Source organism: Mytilus galloprovincialis, chromosome 1 (genome assembly GCF_965363235.1).
Source record: "Mytilus galloprovincialis chromosome 1, xbMytGall1.hap1.1, whole genome shotgun sequence".
Classification (NCBI taxonomy): Eukaryota; Metazoa; Mollusca; class Bivalvia; order Mytilida; family Mytilidae; genus Mytilus; species Mytilus galloprovincialis.
The window spans coordinates 85482923-85505251 of record NC_134838.1 but is presented as its reverse complement, the minus strand read 5'-3'; the positions used below and the strand labels follow the sequence as shown (position 1 = coordinate 85505251).

At 33.4% G+C, this 22329-nt stretch overlaps 2 protein-coding genes and 1 long non-coding RNA gene across 4 annotated transcripts in view; all 3 read right to left on the bottom strand.

Moving 5' to 3' along the window:
• The window catches only part of LOC143042571 (uncharacterized), a 38423-nt gene that overhangs the window by 5405 nt on the left and 10689 nt on the right, over positions 1-22329 (bottom strand). The window lies entirely within an intron of this gene.
• On the bottom strand, positions 2977-8828 carry LOC143042564 (uncharacterized). Its single transcript, XM_076214964.1, has 7 exons — positions 8669-8828; positions 7638-7913; positions 6901-7105; positions 6561-6655; positions 5493-5664; positions 4941-5051; positions 2977-4374 (listed from the first exon to the last, which is right to left on the bottom strand). Exons 2-7 carry the CDS (start codon positions 7779-7781, stop codon positions 3794-3796), a joined length of 1308 nt encoding a protein of 435 aa, XP_076071079.1. The 5' UTR covers positions 7782-7913; positions 8669-8828; the 3' UTR covers positions 2977-3793.
• On the bottom strand, positions 9302-12697 carry LOC143060510 (uncharacterized). The gene is made up of 6 exons (XM_076233614.1): positions 12645-12697; positions 11862-12161; positions 11235-11360; positions 10056-10362; positions 9659-9867; positions 9302-9307 (listed from the first exon to the last, which is right to left on the bottom strand). Exons 2-6 carry the CDS (start codon positions 11898-11900, stop codon positions 9302-9304), a joined length of 687 nt encoding a protein of 228 aa, XP_076089729.1. The 5' UTR covers positions 11901-12161; positions 12645-12697.

Sequence of the window (22329 nt, the reverse complement as noted above, 5' to 3'; positions counted from 1 at the left end):
CAAAACGGGTATGTTTGACATGAACTCGAAGTTGTCCGATGGAATTGGAATTGCGTAGACCTATATTTGTAAATAGTGCATTTGTGCTAAAAAAAAATTACTTTTTAAAAATAAATGTGTATAATTAAATTTAAATTTTTCAGTGTTTAATATGTCTTTCAGCTTTAAAAAGACACAATTCACCCCAAAACTATGAACTTTAACCATAATTTATATAAAAGAAAGGTACACCTAAGGTTTGACATATGTCTAATGGAAAAAATCAGGTGTTGCAATACTTTTTTCCAGGTGCATATATACAAATGATCTGAATAAAAACGACTCATGAAGCTACGAAATGTTAGGTGTCATATCATAGAACCTACAGAGAGGAATGGAAAATTTTGTAACAGTAAATTGTCATTTATTAGATTTACAAGAAATTGAAATAAATAAAGCTTACAACATACAACAAAAAATAAACTAAATTGGTGGAATCTTATGTCAAAAGTAACGGTTTACATTTGACCCTGCATTTTGATAAATGATATCAGGGTTGGTTTAAAAACTGCAAAAAAACCTTCAAATAAAAATGAAATAAGAGGGAGGATTAGAAGATATATAAACACGACAGGACCATAACAAATACAATGGTGTTTGCTTTTGAAACACAAAAAAAGAAGCTTTTCCTAAGAAACAACTGCGTAAAAAATAAAGATATAGCAAAATTTCATACAATTGAACAAATTCAGCTGATAAGACTGAAAGAGAAAATGTTACTTGCATTGCTTAACAAACAGGTCAAAAGCAATCAACTTTTAAGATATGTTAAAAGAGATGTATAATAGTTTCGGAGAGAAATTTGCAAATTGGACATACGACAAAAGATATTAGGCATTATCTGAGGAGATTAAAATAAAATTTGATTTCTACAAATATCAATTGTCGGATCTCAATATTATGTCTTACCTAAGTGAATGGCAGTCATCATTGATGTGCAGGTGCAGTTGGTGCAATGTGTTATTTGGGTGATTTTGGTGTCAAATCATTACGAATGGGTAGAACATAAAAATGAATACCAGTAACGTCGATGGCAGAAGTTTTACTTTTGAAGAGATTGATATCAGAGTGAAACCTAAAAACATATACAAGTTTGAGAGAACAATTAAAACATGTCAACCAGCGTTCATTGTTTAGAAAAGAAAACATCAACCTACTTCAGGATATCTGAAACTGACAAAAAAAGTGAATGAGGACTTGTTGGAGTTTGAAATGGAAGGATTTATACACAGCTATTATCTGGTGACTATTAACTTGATTTTAAGTATCAACATATTTTAAGGATAACTTTCGATTTTTATTTGTGTTAATTTTGATCAGTCCTTGCTTTCTAGGTTATGTATTGTGTACTGTTGTCGTTGAATTATTAGTCTGATTCTATCTTCTGAGTATAAACCCCAAGGGTGACTGGGGTATAGAAATATGGTCACTTGGTCTTCTCCTGACCGGCAGTAAAACGCTTGCCGAAGTAGGGCGTCCGTTTAGCTGTGCGGGATGTATCAAGTTCGCAGTCACGTCCGGTCAGAAGGGTGACGTTAAATCCGATGCCTCGTGTAAAGAGAGTGCCTCGCTCTTTGCACGTTAAAAACCCTTGCTCTCTGAGGGGTCCGTAGGTGTCCTGTTGCAAGGTAATTTTTCTGTCCCTATTCAATATACCCTCATTTTCCAGTGGCAGTCCAAATTTCCCCGGCCATCATCCTATATGGCCTCTATTACAACAACCTACCTATTGTATTTGTTTTGAACTTGTTCTCGTACTTAATATGCATAAAATATTGGCCACTGGACGGTGAGCAACCATCAATCAATCAATCAATCTTTTGAGTTGAAAACGTAAAAATATATTTTTGGTTTCTCTTTTAATCACACCCTAAAAAAGAAGACCTATCCCGGCAAAAAGAAAACAGTAATAACAAAATGACTCATTAGTTAACATGCTAGATCAAGAAGCACATGAAGACTTGAAACAAAAACAAATATTTTATAAAGTGCTTTACTGATGACATCAAGTCGTAAACATTGTGATGGTTTGTAGTGAAACAATTCAATTTTAAAAACAAGGAACATAATATGAATTCGAATCAAGCTGAAAAAATCATAAATCGCTTTTCCCAAACATAAAATACAAGATACCCAAGTTAATTCCAGTGACTGTTATAACCAGGCCGGGTATGACATCCATGACATAATAACAAACATAGAAGTGAGTGGAACACAGATCACAAACATTTTTGCGATTGGCGTTAAAAGGGGACGAAGTGGAGAGTGTACTGGGACTTACGCTTTGTTGACAGCTTGACATTTATAATTTATAATATGAACAATTGTTCAGGTAGTTGTAGAGAAACCCGGAATTGTACAACATGAAACAACGTTAACACAATTCTAAGAATATTAATACCAATTCTCTGTAAGGACCATACTATACACTTTATTGGTAATATTTTTACTACATCTCAATCATTTCAGTTTAACACATTCTCAAGAAAAAAATAGTACAAACATGTGCTAATTTCAGAAAATCTACAATTTCAGAATTTTGCATTTTTTGGCATAATTTAAACTAATTTTACTAAAATTTGTCAACACAAATTGGAATTGATCTTTTGTTCACCAAGTAGGTATATCATTAATAAATTCAGAAAAAAAAAAAAAATAAGTGGGGTCTCGATGGATGATCCATTAAAAATCATGCTAAAAATAGCATAAATTGGAATTAGGTCAAATTAAGCCAATACAACCAAAATCTTTATTTTAATTTTTTTTTCACAATTGCTTATATAATTGATCAGTAGTTATATGGATCACTGTGTGGTTTTCAAATTATTAAGAAAAAAGATTCAAAATTAAGGGAATGCCTTATTTTGTGTGCATGGCAACATATTGTTACCATAGTAACATATTTTTTCCCAAAAAATCAAGTAAGATAACAATGAATGAAATTTCTTTTTTTATTTATAGATAATATTTAGATAGATGCATATTTCAATACTGATAAACAGCTATGTAAAATATACCATAGAAACAGCTATATCACCATAGCAACAATACTAACATCAACTTTAAAATTAAATTCTTGTTTCCCTTGATTTTTTCATTCGACCTTTATCAAATTCTCTATGATCATGTTTTTTTAACAGAACTTGACAAACAGGTGACTTTAAAAATCAAAATAAACTTCTTACTCTTCTAAAGAATCTGAGTTTTAACTACTTTTTGATGGGATATGGTTGATGATCAATTTGAGTTTTGCAATATAGAGATCACAGATGGTTTTATACTCAGCATGTAACCTAATAGAAATGCTTGGCAAGTCTATTTCTAACTGCCTCTTTACATCATATAAATAAACTTTGTGTGAAACATTTTCATGTTATTCTATATTATATCTTGTCTGTATTAATTCGTGTCTATTGCATATAGGTTAACATTTTTTGTTTAATAATATAACAATAAAAAAAATTATGACTGCCAATGAAACAAATCAACATCCAAAACCAAATGTTGTTGATGAAAACAATTTAATGTTACCTTATGGTCTCCAACATGGAACATAAATCTTTAGATGTCTTTCTTTTCTCACATAAATAATATTAATCACTTAATCATTTTTTCAGAAGTTGTATAAAAAACTAAATTTGTTCAGAGGCTTAACTCAGCCCAAACTGAAAACTTTAATAAATCTTTTTAAAGTGTAAAATTGACAAATAACAGATAAGATAATAAGTAGCATTGAAATTTAGTTGAATTGGACTTATTTAGAAATTTGCTGCAAAATTGTTATTTTCAGTTCATGTTTGCTGTCTTCTTCTTCAGCTGATTTAAAATCCCCAGGTTCAGAATTCCTGTCTTTCATTGCAAGTCTTGAAAAATAGGACGAAATTTGTTGTCCAGTCAAATAGTCATTCCTTTTGAAAAGGTACTGATCTTCTTCCTTCATATTTCTCATTTCCTCTGCAGCTCTAAAAGGATCTACCTGACTGCCAGTTCTTTTTCCTGCATAGAACCTATCGTGCATGTATTTCCGCTGAGCCTCACTGAAAATAACTCTTTTTTTCTTGGTTTTCAGAGCCCATCCCAGACGCAGCCCACTTTCTCCTTCAACTGAGTCTGATGGTATTGACACTGACTGGGTATTAATGAAAAGGCTATTTACTTTTGTGCCATACATAATTTTAGCTTTGTCATGAACAGAAATGACTTGTACATAGTTACAATCTCCCAGCAGAAGGTGGTTATCCAATGTCTCATTAGAGCTAAATGATTTGATGCAGCCATCTTTAGGACAATCATACGAAATTTTCCTTCTCTTTGGTTTAGGGTGTAGATCTTCATCTTTAAAAAAAAAAGGATAAAACTGTCAAATATATTACTCAAGCCTACAATTAATTAGGCGATTTATTAAAATGAGTGTTATCACAGGCTGAGCAGAAATTACCTTCCTGTCCAGGAGCATTATCACTTTATGTTAATAGCGTCAAAGCTTTAGTTTTCATATTTGTGTATATATGTGCATGTCTTTATGTGTTCCTGTGTGCTTGTATCTGTCTTTTTCTTTAGGTTGTCAAAGTATTGAACATTTTGAAGGCCCACTCAAAGTTTTTTTCAGGCATCTTTGTCTGCTTTTATGAATCACATTTACAAGTCATCTGTATCTTTCCTCTATGTCTTAGTTCTAGGGTCATGTTACAAACTTAATAAAGTTGGTAAATGCACTGAGGTTTCATTTGAGATCATGACATCTATTTAAAATTTAGCCACTGACATTCAGTATAATAATCACTACATTAGTGCAATGCTTATCTCATCCAGTAGGAAATATTTTCCTTATCTGATTTAATATTTTCTTAATTATAACATACTGCCAACTGAATGCAACATTATTATTTAGGGTTCCTTACCTTCAGTACTCAAAGATCTGCTGACAGTTTCCTCATTTGTCCAGTTCAATTTTATGAGAAGTTCAGCTGGCTTTGGTGGAGACCCAAGTGATTTCCAAGGAATAAGTTGTCCTAAAATAAATGAAACAAATATTTTTTCTACAAATAGGAGCTAAATGATAACATACCCTTAAATGTAAATGAAACACTTAGCAAAGTCATCAAGTCATTCATACAGAAAATATTGGTCACACTATATATGCTTACAGTTATTACTTTTATGACTGGTAATGGCTTAGTGAGGGACAGATGGATGGACAGTATATGGCCACAAAAGCTTGAGTTGTTTCAAGGTTAAAGTGATCAAATTATTGGGTTGAATTATAAATACTTCTTAAAACATTACTGATAAAGCATGATATACTTTGACAGGTCTATAATTGTTAACTTTTTATACATTGGGACTTAGATGGATACATTTTTTGTAGTTGTCTCATTGACACTGACACCATATCTTCTTATTTATACTGGTATATGAGAAAGTATCTTTATGTAATTCACAGAACCCTTTACCTTTTCCTATTTTGTACGCTTTCCATACTCTCAATCCATCAGACTCAAACTGAAAGTTATGCAGTTGGGTAATTCCTGCAATTGATTTGGTATTGTTTTTTTCACCATCGATAACGGTTACTGTGTCCACAACTTTAACTCTAAATTGACCATTTTGTCTTGCATCTATGGCCTAAAAAATATACATTGTTGATACATGTATTATTATAGATGTGTCTGAAAACACATTTATATAAGACACATAATACATTAGTAGGGTTTTTATTTTATGATGTATTAATTTCGTAGCACAGTCGGCATCCACTTGTGTCTGTACAGAACCAAATATAGTATATGTCTAAACAGACACAAATACAGGAAAAGAGAAATCACTGAACTATTTAGCACTGTTTTGTCACTGAAGTTTGTCCATCAATTCATAGTTTAAAAGACTTATGAAATTTGTTTACTTTAAATAATTTCTTTTTGCATGCTAAAAATTATCATACAAAACAATTGCATTTTACATGTGAATACAATGCTTCCCAGAGCACAGCCTGATACGGCTGCAGAGATTAAATCCTAAACATTTGGGGCAAATTTGGACACAATATTCAAGCTTGATACTGTGAATTTGAATTGTGATCAAATTGTTGATATATTATATGTTTCTGACACAAAATAAATGTGGACAAAGATTTAACAAGTCTATTGTGCAATAACTGTGCAATTGAAGATTTGTTCTTGAAACTTTTAAAAAATTTGAAATTTGAAAAAAAATATGAACCCCTTAAAGAATTTGGAAAAAAATACTCCCCCAAACCCCTTTTTGGACCAATTACCACAAAACTCAATCCCAGCATAGAGAGCACCATACACTTAAACACAAGTTATTAGTAAAAAAATCCATGCCCTTAAACTAAAGTTATTGTCTGGAAACCAAATGTCTTCGGACGACGAGGATGATAACAACAAAGTAATACCAATATATACTACTAGAAATATTTATTAAGTTGTTTTGCGGTCATATAAAAATGATGATATATCAAAATTACTGGATATATTTACAAATTTAATATATATACATACTACTTTCATTTCTTCAGCTGAAGTAACATCATGACCTTCATTTATGAATCGCTTGATAACTGACTTAATATGGGAGGCTCTACGATCACATGGCCCTAAAATAAAGAAACAAAATGCAACTATTAAGCAAATTAATTTAGTATCTGCACAGAAATATGCAGACAGTGTCATCATTTTAACTTTAATTTGTAAAGAAATTCATTAGACATTTTGCCAATTTTCTGTAAGCAGTCCTTATAATGTTAAGTTTTAAAACAAAATAAATTTTGAAATGATTCAAGAGTGAATTTATTATATGCATTTTTTGTCAAGTGTATACAATAAATGCTGCAGATCATACCTTTGCCATCCTGAGCTTCTGAAAAGTTGTACGATTTGATTTTATTGCCAACATCTCTTCTGAGTGAAGCCATCATTAATGTGTTTTTATAGCATCCTGCATTGTCTGAATATATGTGGATTTCTTGAATATCTGGTATCAAGGTATGAAGATCAGCAACAGTATCTTTGATCAGAGATGATGTTATAGGGGAATCTTGAGATATCTGAATAACAAAATGTGGACTTAATTAATACATGTAATAAGACAAATAATAACAAGACACATATTTCTAAACTTAAATTTGAAACAACAAATATGCAAAAATGTTTGTTTTTAAACTTTATTTTATTTTTTCTTTGCAGCACTTGTGTGTATACATGTTAATTCTTTCTGCTTCCTGACAATTATTTCCTACAAATTTATCTTGTCATTGTTGTAGCGCAAATTGTTCTGTTTTTCACTAAAGAGTTTGTAAACATATCTTATTAGTTATTCTGTAATTTGTTGATAGCCCTTCATATGTGAGTAAAACAGGCATAGATGTAGAACTACTGTTTGCTATTGGTGCTTTCTTTTTGTTGAAGGCCTCCATGCAGGTACTTTCTGATCCAGAAAAAATAAATAAAAGGGCTGTTGCAATGCATTCTTTTTCTTGTTTCACTGTATGTGAGTTTACGTGTTGTTCTAAAACTAACATTCAAAAATTGGTGAGTGAATTAAATGGTATTTTAGCAAGTAAAAATATAGAATCATACCTGAGCTGAAAATATATGCACATGTGTGAAGTTTTTGATGCATCCCTGTTCTTTAAAAACTGACACGGCTATGTGCCAGTTCATGCCTCTCTTTGCAAACCAGTCGGTTTGACCCTCCCTATACTTTCTTGGCAACATCTTCATTGCCCAATCACAGGTCACTAATACTTGTCCATTTTTCAAATCTCGTACAAGATCTAACCTTGCATCTTCTTGGTTTCGTTATCTCATTATATGGGCTTTCCAGTCTGTAATGCTATCAACAGCTGATTCAACCTGATGGAAAATTAATAAATAAAAAGTGGTTATACTTTAAGCAATTCAACTTGTAATCGAATATCAATTTAAACACTGCATTCATCAGACAAAAGTATTTAAAAAATATAAAGGAAAACCTCTCTCAATGAAATGACATAATGATCAAATTGAGAAAGGAAATGGGGAATGTGTCAAAGCGACAACAACCCGACCATAGAGCAGACAACAGCGGAAGGCCACCAATGGGTCTTCAATGTAGCGAGAATTCCCGCACCCGTAGGTGTCCTTCAGCTGGCCCCTAAAATATGTATACCAGTACAGTGATAATGGACATCATACTAAACTCCGAATTATACACAAGAAACTAAAATTAAAAATCATACAAGACTAACAAAGGCCAGAGACTCCTGACTTGGGACAGGCGCAAAATTGTGGCGGGGTTAAACATGTTTTTGAGATCTCAACCCTCCCCTATACCTCTTGTCAATGTAGAAAAGTAAACGCATAACAATACGCACATTAAAATTCAGTCAAAAGATGTAACAAAAGAAAATAAATAAAATGACAATAATACATAAATAACAACAGACTACTAGCAGTTAACTGACATGCCAGTTCCAGACCTCAATTAAACTGATTGAAAGATAACCTACTTGACAAATGATCAAAAAGGGAGTACTAAAAACATGCCTCAAGAACATTCTAAATCATAACTACATAATGATGCAATCATGTTCTAATTATTTTACAGTAGAAAAAAACATGTATAGTACCTGAAAAAGTACTGCATCTTTGTTTTCCCAGTTGACACTCTGAACAATTGTGGAAATTTCATTCAAGATTTCATCAAGATTTCATCAAGATTTCTGCATTGCAGACAAATTTCTGTATGACTGTGACCACACTGCTCTTCACCTTCACTCAATGCAAAAAAGTCTGCAATGATCTGCTATATTTGATTCAGCCTTTATGTGAACCTATCAAAATAATTTGTTCTTGTAATTCAAGTCAATATTTGACAATTTTTGAAGAAATAACATATATTTTTGAAGAAATAACATATATCATGTATATCAACAAGCATTAATTTGATTCTAGAGTCTTATGTTAATTTTTGTGTTTCATGACTGATGGCATAAAATAAATACTTGATCTTGTAAAGATCATATATGTTTAGTTGCTACTTTTTAACATATCTCCTCTAAAGTTGGATGGTAAATCAGCCAGCACATGTCATATATTTTATAAGCTATCTCATATAATTTTCTTTATATCTTACAAATTACATGAGATTACTAATAAACTCTCCCTATGATATAGCTTATAAACTATATATAAGATAGATATCCTACATAAAAAATATTAATAAGTTATCTTAAATATAAAAAGTTTTAAAGAAGATATCTTTATATCTTATAAAGTAATATATAATAAATTTCATAAGTAAATTAATACAATGTATCTCATAAAAACTATATTAATTGAGATATAGAAATGTTATAAAATCATATGACATATCCTACATATTATATGAGATATCTTACATATTATATGATATATCTTTTATATCATATGAAATAACTTAAAGTTAGAATAGAAAAGACAATGGCTTGCCACAAATAAATCTTAGTTTAATATGAAGCTATGAGGAACATATTGCCCATGTTCTGATTTATTAGCCATTCAAGTTGTTTTTTTTACAAATTTCCAATATCATTGTTCTAAATATTCTGGTTTATATGTGCATACCCTATATATATTACCTTAAAGTCTGACTTTAGATAGCTTTTACCACTAAGAAGACATGAAATCATCTCTTTCTTTCTCTCATCAGTGATCTCTAATTTTTCTATAATGTTTTCCAGGTCTAGGAAAGATCTTCCCCCCTCAGCCACATAGTAGTCTAATCCCTCTATACATTTTCGTACAGATGCAGAACAATCATTTAAAATCTTGTATAATGTTGAGGATCCTGTAAAATTAAGTATAAATTGTGAATCGTAAAGATCCAATTTTGAGTTGGAGGAAGATAAAATTAATATTCATGTAGTTATTATATAGAGGTTCAACTTAATTTTTATTATGTGTCGTTATATCTCTGATTAACAAAATTAAAACATTTCATAGAAAAAATATGCAAACTCTAATATTCTATTATACCTAATGGTATGATATCTTCTGCTTCACAGTATTGTGTGTACTGTGTTATCAGTGAAGATGGTGCTAGGCTTCTTATGAGGTTTGGGACTTCAACAACCTCTCCTGAAGAAAGTTTCATGGTCTTTGTCCCATAAGGCAAATCCTTTATAATGTTAGATGACAGTATGTAGTCAATAAAATGTTCAAGTTTTTCATTGTCTACCCTGTTCCTACATTTTTTGTCAAGTGCAACTGGCATACCACATCCAACATCGTTTGTATGGTGCTTGGCTTTATTGAACTTCCAGGCTGACACATTAGGTAATAACTGAAAAAAAGTGATAAAGTAGAATATTTTTAATATTTTGCCAGGAAATTTATGTTTTAATATAACTGTCTGTAAGTCTAGAAAGTAAATTATTTCCTGTCAATAATATATCATCTGAATTAGGATCTGATAACTGCATTTTTTTTATTGACAAAAATCCCCCAAAATTCTAAAAAAAAGATCTATTCTTTGACTATTATTAAACCCATAAAATGAATTATTTTTGGAAATTAATCATGAACCATAACCCTCTAAATATTTGAGAATATAAATAGTCTTTTATGGCATACATGTACACATAACTGTAGTAATAGATGCCTATACATATATATATATATATATATATATATATATATATATATATATATATATATATATATATATATATATATATATATATATATATTTATCCTATACTTAGACTAAATAACATATGATTTTTACTGTATGATTGTTATCATTTAATTCACGTAAAATCCGTATTTTTCAAATTGGCGCTTAGCGAGCTGATATGAAAAGTTTATCACTTGCTTCGACTTATATCACATGCCTTTCCACAAAGTTATTGTTTGGCATTCTGGTGATACTCTGCGAATTCCCGAAAATACACTTCAATGGTCCTTTTTAATATTTTATCTAAAACCGTGAAAAATTTAAAATATAAGGACTATAAAGCAATTCATTTTTTTTCAAATTTTATTAGGTCAATAGTATAAGGGAGATAATTCCAATTGACTTAATTAAAAATTGTACTGAAATCTTTTAGGACAATATCAGCCAAGCAAATTGCAAGAAACTCTAAATCAGGATAATATTTTACACAAAGCAGCTAGTATCAATTCTTTTTTATTTCTATAATTAAATGATCTTACTTCCTTAATCTCTCTAAAAGTTCTGTCCTTGCAAATAATAGACAGTATTTGCCTCTGTAAAGTCCAAGACTCAGCTTGTAAATACACTTCCTTCAGTATAAAGCAAGTTTGATCTAATGTTGTAATCTATAATAGTAACAATAGAAAATTTTTAGAAACGTGAGTCAATATTATATATATGTACATACATATATGGTGAGATTCCACATAAAGAACCAACACTGACTGAGACTGAGTCTAGGTCAATAAAGGCAATATCAACACTAAATCTATGACACATCAAAACACAATAATTATGTTATTACAGGATCAGTTAGATATATAATAAGGAGTTCTAGAAAAACAATATTTTAATTGTAATGTACATGTACAGACGTATATAGATATCATCAGAGTAATGGGGTCATACATCATTAATACAATTCAAAAATATAAAAAAGACATGTGGTATAATTGCCAATTAGACAACTATCCACCAAATTTCAAACATAGTAGATGTAAGCAATTATAGGTATTTTTAAAAAGGCTAATTTCCAATTGATTTGTTCTATATTCAGGGACAATTGTTTTAACTACAGATTTTAGTTTATCATGTTTAACTGCCATATTTGCAATTTAAATTCTTACCTTTTCATTAAGAAGAGTTTGTTTTGCCTGTAAAACCATGGTTTCCAATTCTTCCCCTTCACCTGGGCATATTGTGCTGCAAATAGCAGTAAGGCACTCCAATGCTTTGGATACACACTTTTTTCTTGTTTTCTCACAGGAAGTACTTAATGGTGTTGTCTTTTCTTTTATTGGAGAAATATTTGTTATTTCAAGATAAGCATTAAGCTTCTCAAGTTTTCCAATGCCACACACAGAAGCCTCAGAGTCTTGGCTGAATATTGGCTGGCTTTCACTATCAGCATCAGAAAAACAATTTACCTGTAAAAGTGATAGAAAACTTGACAACTTGTCTATATGAAAGAAATGGATGTCTTAATCAATTGTGTTAGAAGCTCACTAATATTTAAGTTAGGTCATTATTTACCTTTATGTTGGTTTTCTATTTCTTTAAGACTTTTTGTTAAATATCCTAACAAACAAATAGAAACTTATTGCATTGTGGGAACAAACTTAGGTCAGTGCTATTTTCGTGTAGGTGAAAAAGATCAATCTTAATATATCATATAGTGGATATTTCTATATAAATATATTGCAGTATGGTCTTTGCTCATTGTTGAAGGCCATACAGTGACCTATAGTTGTTAACTTTGGTTTCTTGTCTTGTGAAGAGTTGCCTCATTGACAATCATACCCCATCTTCTTTTTCAAATGTACATATATATACACAAGTTCCAATTACAAGCATTATTTACTGTTCAGGCTGTGATTCAAATGCTTATTTGTAGCTAAATTTATATTAACCTCAACACTAGTGTGTCGTTCTCGTTTTTCCTCAGCAATGCATGATGTGGCACCCTCCTACAAAAATAAATAAAAATATTATTTAGAAAAAATGGCCCAAATACACCTATGTACTAGTATCCTAAAATAAATGAACAGTTTTGCTATTTCACATTTGCATATGATTGTATAAGTTTTATAATATCACTTTAAAATTGTTGACTCTAAGATGAACATAGTCATAAGACAGAAATTTGCTGATTTCCGTTGTAAAAATGAAAGGAATTAAAGCAGAAAAGAGTACCCAATTGACATAAATGCTCGACTATCAAGCAATACCTTTAGAATCTTTCACCTCTCTTTTAGTGTTATTGGTCGTTATTGTGGAAGTTCATAACATATGTAGATGTGAACTTGATCTTTTCACATCTATTAACTTTCATATTGATTATCAATTTTTACTACAACATATAACAGAATTATTTCTAAACTGAAATTCACCAGCCTATCACATTATTTTCTTTAAAAAAAAACCAAAAAAAAAAAAAACAATCCAAGCGCTGAAACAGTGGTTTTAATTTTGCATCCAAAAAGTTTTGTATTTTTGGAAAATAAGTATCTGGCTAAAGATAAATAAATATTGTGTATTTACGAAGACGAATCGATTAGTTATAACAAACAATTATCATGGTCAAACGAGGCGAATGCGAGAGTTTAAGAAAAATCATAGGCGTGACTTGCATGTATTAAGCGGTTGGTTTAGTGTTAACCAAAATAATAAAATGAATACGCATGTCTTATTGGGTTTATCTTGATAAAGTGTAGACTCGGCAATTTATTAGGAAAATTATAGATAATAATGCTAGATTGAACGATATATAACTTGTCTTTCAAATGGTGCATTCAAAAGTTCTGGTCTTAAATATAAAAAGAGATTAGTGCATGTAAAAAATATCAAAACGTTACAGTGGGAACGTGTTTTGCAAGAATCGTAGCTATGGGTCAATCTCTCCATCATTGTTTCGGATTCAATACGCGTATTAGCATTACAGCACGCTTCACTTCCTTGATACGGACAAAGGTCGGGTTGTTGTCTCTTTGACACATTCTCCATTTCCATTCTCAATTTTATAAAATACAGTGCATGACAGATTTTGTTCAAAGCACACATGTCTATTAAAACATTGGCGTTAATCCATGTGCGTCTTCCCAGTCAAGTCTGATGGAAACTGCTTTGGTGGCTGTGCAATACAGTGGTCTGAAGTAACGCTTTCAGGACGTGTTGAAGGAAAGTTGAATCGCATGGGGTAGTTTGGCTAAGCTAGCATAATTTTTGTTTAGCTTTCACGGAGTTTATTCTAATCACTGTTGTCAAATTTAGCTGTCCATTTCATAGAGCCTTGCAACTCATGTCTAGTTGACAGATTTAACAATGTCACAGCTTGAAAGATGGTCTAAATCAAGGTCCCCAAGATTGTCTTTTAAAATTTTATAAACTATTTCCCCCCGATTCCTTATAATGTGAAGTGGAATCACAACCGGTGAAAGCAGAAACAGCAGATAAAACTTTACACATGATAGACTAAGTGTTCAACACACTGCATAATTTATGTACAGGAAACACATTTTTAGTATATACACGATAAATTCTGTAATAGCCATACTTTTACGAATTTTATCTTTAGGCACAACATACGGTCCAGAAGTGACTGTATGTGATTTTGAATCAATTAACCAACAAATGAACATAAGAAGAGATTTTTCATCGGCACTAGGGAAGTATTCAGAGTAAAAAGCGATGTTTTTAATATCGCGCCTAATAGCTGTAGCGACAGAAGTTATTGGTCCTCATTTCGTGTATTCGTAATCTGCAGACACTCCTTGATGTTAATCTAAAAGTTTTAATATCGACTTTAATTTTCCTGCAGCAGATATGGCTTCTCCTTTAGTAAGGTAAGAGTTAAACACTATATTTTACATCCCTTGTCCCCGCTGTGTCTGAATTGTAATTGAGGTGTAAAACAACTAATTATTTTGTTCTGAAGTTTGACAAATTGGTATTTATCCAAGACATGTTTGGGTAAAAGTGATCGGTATATGTCGAGGATGTGCGACATAAGAACAGAAGAACAGATCATCATAAACAACTGCATTTGAAAAAATCTGTATTAGCAATTATCTGTACCATAGATAAATCATTACTCAAATTAGCGCACCTCATAATACTATAAACACCTTCACGCGTTCCGATTTTGTAAATGTTTTCATATCCAAACAACAAGGAGGAAATTAAGTGCGAGTTCGTATTAAAGTATTAGATTTTTAAGATTGATCATATATTTGGCCACCAAACCCCACCAATACGGATCAGTTCATCAAAATATTCGGTACGGCAATATAGTTAAGCTACTAAGGGCAAAGTGAAGCTGAGAAGATGGGGTTTACTGAAGAAAAAATCTAGGTAGTTGTTCGGCTAAGTTTTTTCTCAAATAAGGTCCAAAGTTTGAATCAGACACTCTACCCTACCTAACGGAAATGTTAATAAAACATGTACTACAACAATACTTTTTTCGCTTTTAGGTGCAATGTGAATCTTAATAGCTAAGGTCTACTTGAGAAAAAATCCAGGGTGTTGTTCGGCTTAGATTTTTAAAAATTTTGGTCCAAAGTTAGGATCGGACACCTTAACCCACCCTTACGGAAATGTTACTAAAAAATGTTCTACGGCAATATTTATTTCGCCACCAGGTGCAATGTGAAGCTGAATAGCTTAGGTCTACTTGAAAAAAAATCTCCAGGGTGTTGTTCGTCTTAGACTTTAAAAAATTTGGTCCAAAGTTGAGGTCAGACACCCTACCCACCCTTACGGAAATGTTAATAAAAAATGTTCTACAGCAATACTTTTTTCGCCACTAGGTGCAATGTGAAGCTGAATAGCTAAGGTCTACTTGAGAAAAAATCCAGGGTGTTTGTTGCTCGACTTAGATTTTTTTACAATTTGGTCCAAAGTTGGGGTCGCACAACCTTCCCCACCCTTACGGAAATGTTAATAAAAAATGTTCTACGGCAATACTTTTTCGTCACTAGGTTCTGTGTGAAGCTGAATAGCTAAAGTCTACTTGAAAACAAATCCAGGGTGTTGTTCGGCTTTTATTTTTTTTTTAAAATTTGGTCCAAAGTTGGGGTCGGACAGCTTACCCACCCTTACGGAAATACTAATAAAAAATGTGCTACTGCAATTCTTTTTTTTGCCACTTGTTGCAAAGTGAAGCTGAATAGCTAATGTCTACTTGAGAAAAAAAATCACCATGTTGCTGGGCTGAAATTTTTCTAAAATTTAGTCCAAAGTTATGGTCGGACACTCTACCCCACCCTTACGGAAATGTTAATTATAACTGTTCTACGGCAATGCTTTTTTCGCCACTAGGTGCAAAGGAATGCTGAATAGCCAAGGTCTGCTTGTGAAAAACTGAAGGGTGTTTTTCGGTTTAGATGTTTTTAAAATTTGGTCCAAAGTTGGGGTCGGACACCCTATCCCACCCTTACGGAAATGTTAATAAAAAATATTCTACGGCAATACTCTTTTCGCCATTAGGTGCAATGTGAAGCTGCTTATATAAGGTCTACTTGAGAAGTAATCCATGATTTTGTTTAGCTTAGTTTTTTTTTAAAATTTGGTCCAAAGTTGGGGTTGAACACCCTACCCCACCCTTACGGAAATGTTAATAAAAAATGTTCTACGGCCATATAATTTTCGCCACTAGGTGCAATGTGAAGTTTAATAGCTTAGGTCTACTTGAAAAAAACTCCAGGGTGTTGTTCGTCTTAGATTTTTAAAAAATTTGGTCCAAAATTAGGGTCAAATCCAGGATGTTTGTTGCTCGGCTTAGATTTTTTTACTATTTGGTCCAAAGTTGGGGTCGGACACCCTACCCCACACTTACGCAAATGTTAATAAAAAATGTTTTACGGCAATACTTTTTTTGCCACTAGGTTCTGTGTAAAGCTGAATAGCTAAGGTCTACTTGAAAATAAATCAAGGGTGTTGTTCGGCTTTTATTTTTTTAAATTTGGTCCAAAGTTGGGGTCGGATAGCTTACCCCACCCTTATGGAAATACTAATAAAAAATGTGCTACTGCAATTCTTTTTTGCCACTATTTGCAATGTGAAGCTGAATAGCTAATGTCTACTTGAGAAAAAATTCACCGTGTTGCTCGGCTGAAATTTTTCTAAAATTTGGTCCAAAGTTATGGTCGGACAATCTACCCCTACCTTACGGAAATGTTAATTATAACTGTTCTACGGCAATACTTTTTTCGCCACTAGGTGCAATGTGAAGCTGAATAGCCAAGGTCTGCTTGAGAAAAACTCAAGGGTGTTTTTCGGCTAAGATGTTTTTAAAATTTGGTCTAAAGTAGGGGTCGGACACCCTACCGTTCCCTTACTGAAATATTAATAAAAAATGTTCTACGGCAATACTTTTTTCGCTAAAAGGTGCAATGTGAAGCTGATTACGTAAGGTGTACTTGAAAAGTAATCCAGGGTTTTCTTAAGATTATTTTTTTTAAAAATTTGGTCCAAAGTTGGGGTCAGACACCATACCCCACCCTTACGGAAATGTTAATAAAAAAGGTTTTACGGCAATACTTTTTTCGCCAAAAGGTGCAATGTGAAGCTGATTACGTAAGGTCTACTTGAAAAGTAATCCAGGGTTTTCTTAAGATTATTTTTTTTTAAAATTTGGTCCAAAGTTGGGGTCAGACACCCTACCCAACCCTTACGGAAATGTTAATAAAAAAGGTTCTACGGCAATACTTTTTTCGCCACTAGGTGCAATGTGAAGCTGAATAGTTGAGGTCTACTTGAGAAAAAATCCAGGTGTTGTTCGGCTTATACCTTTTTTTAAAATTTTGTCAAAAGTAGGAGTCGGACACCTTTCCTAACCCTTACGGAAATGTTAATAAAAAATGATCTACGGCAAAACTTTTCTCGCCACTAGTTGCAATGTGAAGCTGATTAGATAGGGTTTACTTAAGAAATAAATCAGTGTTTTATTTAGTTTATTTTTTTTTTAAATTTGGTCCAAAGTTGGGGTCGGACACCTTAACCCACACTTACGGAAATGTTAATAAAAAATGTTCTGCGGCAAAACTTTTTTCGCAACAAGGTTTAATGTGAATCTGAATAGCTAAGGTCTACTTGAGAAGAAATGCAGGGTGTTGTTCAACTTACATTTTTTTTAAAATTTGGTCCAAAGTTGGGGTCGGACACCCTAACCCACCATTCCGGAAATGTTAATAAAAAATGTTCTACGGCAATATTTTTTTTCGCAACTAGATGCAATGTGAAGCTGATTAGATAGGGTTTACTTTACAAATAATCAAGGGTTATATTTAGCTTAGTTTTTTTTAAATTTGGTCCAAAGTTGGCGTCGGACACCCTACCCCACCCTTACGGTAATGTTCATAAAAAAATGTTCTACGGCAATACTTTTTTCGCCACTAGGTGCAATGTGAAGCTGAATAGCAAAGGTCTTCTTGAGAAAAATTGCAGGGTGTTGTTCGGCTTATATTTTTTTAAAATTTGGTCCAAAGTTGGGGTCGGACAGCTTACCCACCCTTACGGAAATACTAATAAAAAATGTGCTACTGCAATTTTTTTTTTGCCACTTGTTGCAAAGTGAAGCTGAATAGCTAATGTCTACTTGAGAAAAAATTCACCATGTTGCTGGGCTGAAATTTGTCTAAAATTTGGTCCAAAGTTATGGTCGGACACTCTACCCCACCCTTACGGAAATGTTAATTATAACTGTTCTACGGCAATGCTTTTTTCGCCACTAGGTGCAATTGGATGCTGAATAGCCAAGGTCTGCTTGTAAAAAACTCAAGGGTTTTTTTCGGTTTAGATGTTTTTAAAATTTGGTCCAAAGTTGGGGTCGGACACCCTATCCCACCCTTACGGAAATGTTAATAAAAAATGTTCTACGGCAATACTCTTTTCGCCATTAGGTGCAATGTGAAGCTGATTAGATAATGTCTACTTGAGAAGTAATCTAGGATTTTGTTTGGCTTATTTTTTTTTAAAATTTGGTCCAAAGTTGGGGTCGGATACCCTAACCCACCATTCCGGAAATGTTAATAAAAATGTTCTACGGCAATATTTTTTCCGCCACTAGGTGCAATGTGAAGCTGAATAGCTTAGGTCTACTTGAAAAAACTCCAGGGTGTTGTTTGTCTTAGATTTTTTAAGAATTTGGTCCAAAGTTGGGGTCAGACACCTTACCCACCCTTATGCCCGCGTCAAACTGTCCCGATTTATATATACGATGGACACCCGAATGCGAAAATTGTAAGTTCGTACGAAGTTGGTCCCGATCTCGTTAAAATACCAAAAAGTGACCGGAGCAAGTACGATGAATAACGAAGTCTATACGATGGTGCCGAAATTATATACGATAGCAAAAGATGGACATACGAAGGTTAACCGAAGACGGGTATTTAAGCTTCATATCTCAGCCGAAGCCTACACGATGGATCACGAAGGCTACACGATGGATTACGAAGGATACACGATGGATTACGATGATGGCGCGATGGCCATACGATGTCTAAAAGATACGAACAGAATTTCGACAACATATCGTTTCTGTACAAGTCTGCCATGCATGGCGGGAAATCGATCTTTTTGTCTAATTCTTATAAAACTTAGTTTATTATCCCCTCGCCTACTTCATGTAAGTTGCGTGTAGATATAATTGTTATGGACACTCTAGAACCAAAATACTCAAAACTTGGTATGGTGTTACTCGTTAAAAATATCTTAAGCGCTATTGACTTTAAAGTTCAAAGGTCAAAGTCACAGTGGCAGTTGTATTACAAGGCAATATCGCCCTTGTGGACACTCTAAAACCAATATGCTTCAAAAGATTTTAACCACATTTGGTATATTGTTCCTCCTTGTAATGATCTGACATTTTTTACGTCCAAGACCAAAGGTCAAGGTCATGCAGATGGACTTGTTTTTTCTCCTTGAAATAGCATAAAACACAGGAAATTGGTTGCTAATTTTTAACCTGCTGGTTCTAAAGACAATATTAAAGGTATTTCCAGTTACTGAATGTTTTGGTCGATTTCTAAAAAAAATAGTTTATGTATCAAATATGCATATTCAATTTACAATTTTCTGCATGTGTCATATACAAATATAGTGTCCATATTTGTCCCCAATATGTTACATACGAGGGGATGCCACACTCGGCATTGCCTTGTTTGAACTGTAAAATGTGTGCACTAGTCTGAATAATCACCCATAATTATGCCCATGTTTACTGATCTATCTTCAAGGTAAGGTAATGGGTTCGTTGATCCCTTTTAAGAAGAAAAAAAAGAGCTCTTTCCAGGAGAATATCATAATAATATAGACAAAAGGAAGGATGTGGGGAAAGCAACAAATGCGGCAAAATATGACATATAGAAAACAAAATGGTTATGGAGTAAACATTCGTGTGACAACAACTCAGACGATACATAAAAAATCAGAAAAAGTTGGTTTCCCTATATACGTGTACCTGCAGTGTTGGTGTACGAGGCGCGTTTATGATTTTCATTATGTCACTTGATATGAAAAATTGACAAAAAATAATATTTTACTTGTAAAACTAAATCCTGAGCCTGTAATAGCTGCTCTTCTTGTTCCATTTGAATTAATAGAAACAACGCTGTCGCCTTTCTTGTTCTCATAGAATCATATGATATGAGCTCCATATTTTGTGAACGTCTTTCTTAACTGTCGTATTAGTCTGACCAGTGCATATCGCGCATGGCACTTTAAATGTATTTTAGCGCGAAAATTAACTTTTACATTTAGCTGGATTTATTGCCGTCGTAGTTCCATCTTGTCGCCTTCGTACTTTTATTCGATGGCAACACGACGGGATAACGAGGTCTTCACGAAGTCGTGTTGCCATCGTAAGACCTTCGGGTATCTTCGTGATTCATTCGTGTAGACATCGCAATGTCAAAACTGCCCGATGGAAAAGATAGAAACACGAATGCAATACGATGTGCAAAGATGCATTCCCGGTGACATTACGATGGTGAGGATGGTGATACGAACTCAATACGAACCCTCAACATCGGACGCACCTTCGGGGAATTTTTAACATGTTAAAAAATTTAGAACCCTTCCCGAAGTTGTCCCCGAAGGCTAGAAAAAGTGGTCGATGGTTAAAGATGGCACTACGAATAGCCCAATCTGGATACGATCAGTCCCGATTTTGAAAATTTCCTTTATCGTGTTGCCATCGGCGTAAAAATCGGGACAGTGTGACGCGGGCATTACGGAAATGTTAATAAAAAATGTTCTACAGCAATACTTTTTTCGCCAATAGGTGCAATGTGAAGCTGGATAGCTAAGGTCTATTAGAGAAAAATCCAGGGTGTTTGTTGCTCGGCTTAGATTTTTTTCAATTTGGTCCAAAGTTGGGGTCGGACACCCAACCCCACCCTTACGCAAATGTTAATAAAAAATGTTTTACGGCAATTCTTTTTTCGCCACTAGGTTCTGTGTGAAGCTGAATAGCTAAGGTCTACTTGAGAACAAATACAGGGTGTTGTTTGGCTTAAATTTTTTTTAAATTTGGTCCAAAGTTGGGGTTCGACAGCTTACCCCACCCTTACGGAAATACTAATAAAAAATGTGCTACTGCAATTTTTTTTTGCCACTAGTTGCAATGTGAAGCTGAATAGCTAAGGTCTACTTGAGAAAAAATTCACCGTGTTGCTCGGCTGAAATTTTTCTAAAATTTGGTCCAAAGTTATGGTCGGACACTCTACCACACCCTTATGGAAATTCTAATCATAACTGTTCTACGGCAAGACTTTTTTCGCCACTAGGTGCAATGTGAAGCTGAATAGCCAAGGTCTGCTTTGAAACACTCAAGGGTGTTTTTCGGCTTAGATGTTTTTACAATTTGGTCCAAAGTTGGGGTCAGACACCCATCCCCACCCTTACGGAAATGTTAATAAAAAATGTTCTACGGCAATACTTTTTTCGCCATTAGGTGCAATGTGAAGCTGATTAGATAAGGTCTACTTAAGAAATAAACTCGGGTGTTGTTCGGCTTAGTTTTTTTTTTTTAAATTTGTCAAAAGTAGGGGTCGGACACCCTTCCTAACCCTTACGGAAATGTTAATAAAAAATGATCTACGGCAAAACTTTTCTAGCCACTAGTTGCAATGTGAAGCTGATTAAATAGGGTTTACTTGAGAAATAAATCAGTGTTTTATTGAGCTTATTTTTTTTAAAATTTGGTCCAAAGTTGGGGTCGGACACCTTAACCCACCCTTACGGAAATGTTAATAAAAAATGTTCTGCGGCAATACTTTTTTCGCCACAAGGTGCAATGTGAATCTGAATAGCTAAGGTCTACTTGAGAAGAAATCCAGGGTGGTGTTCGGCTTAGATTTTTTTTAAATTGGGTCTAAAGTTGGGCTAGGACACCTTACCACACCCTTACAGAAATGTTAATATAAATGTTCTACAGCAGTACTTTTTTTGCCACCAGGTGCAATGTGAAGCTGAATAGCTAAGGTCTACTTGAGAAAAAATGCAGGGTGTTGTTCAACTTACATTGTTTTTAAATTTGGACCAAAGTTTGGGTCAGACACCCTAACCCACCATTCCGGAAATGTTAATAAAAAATGT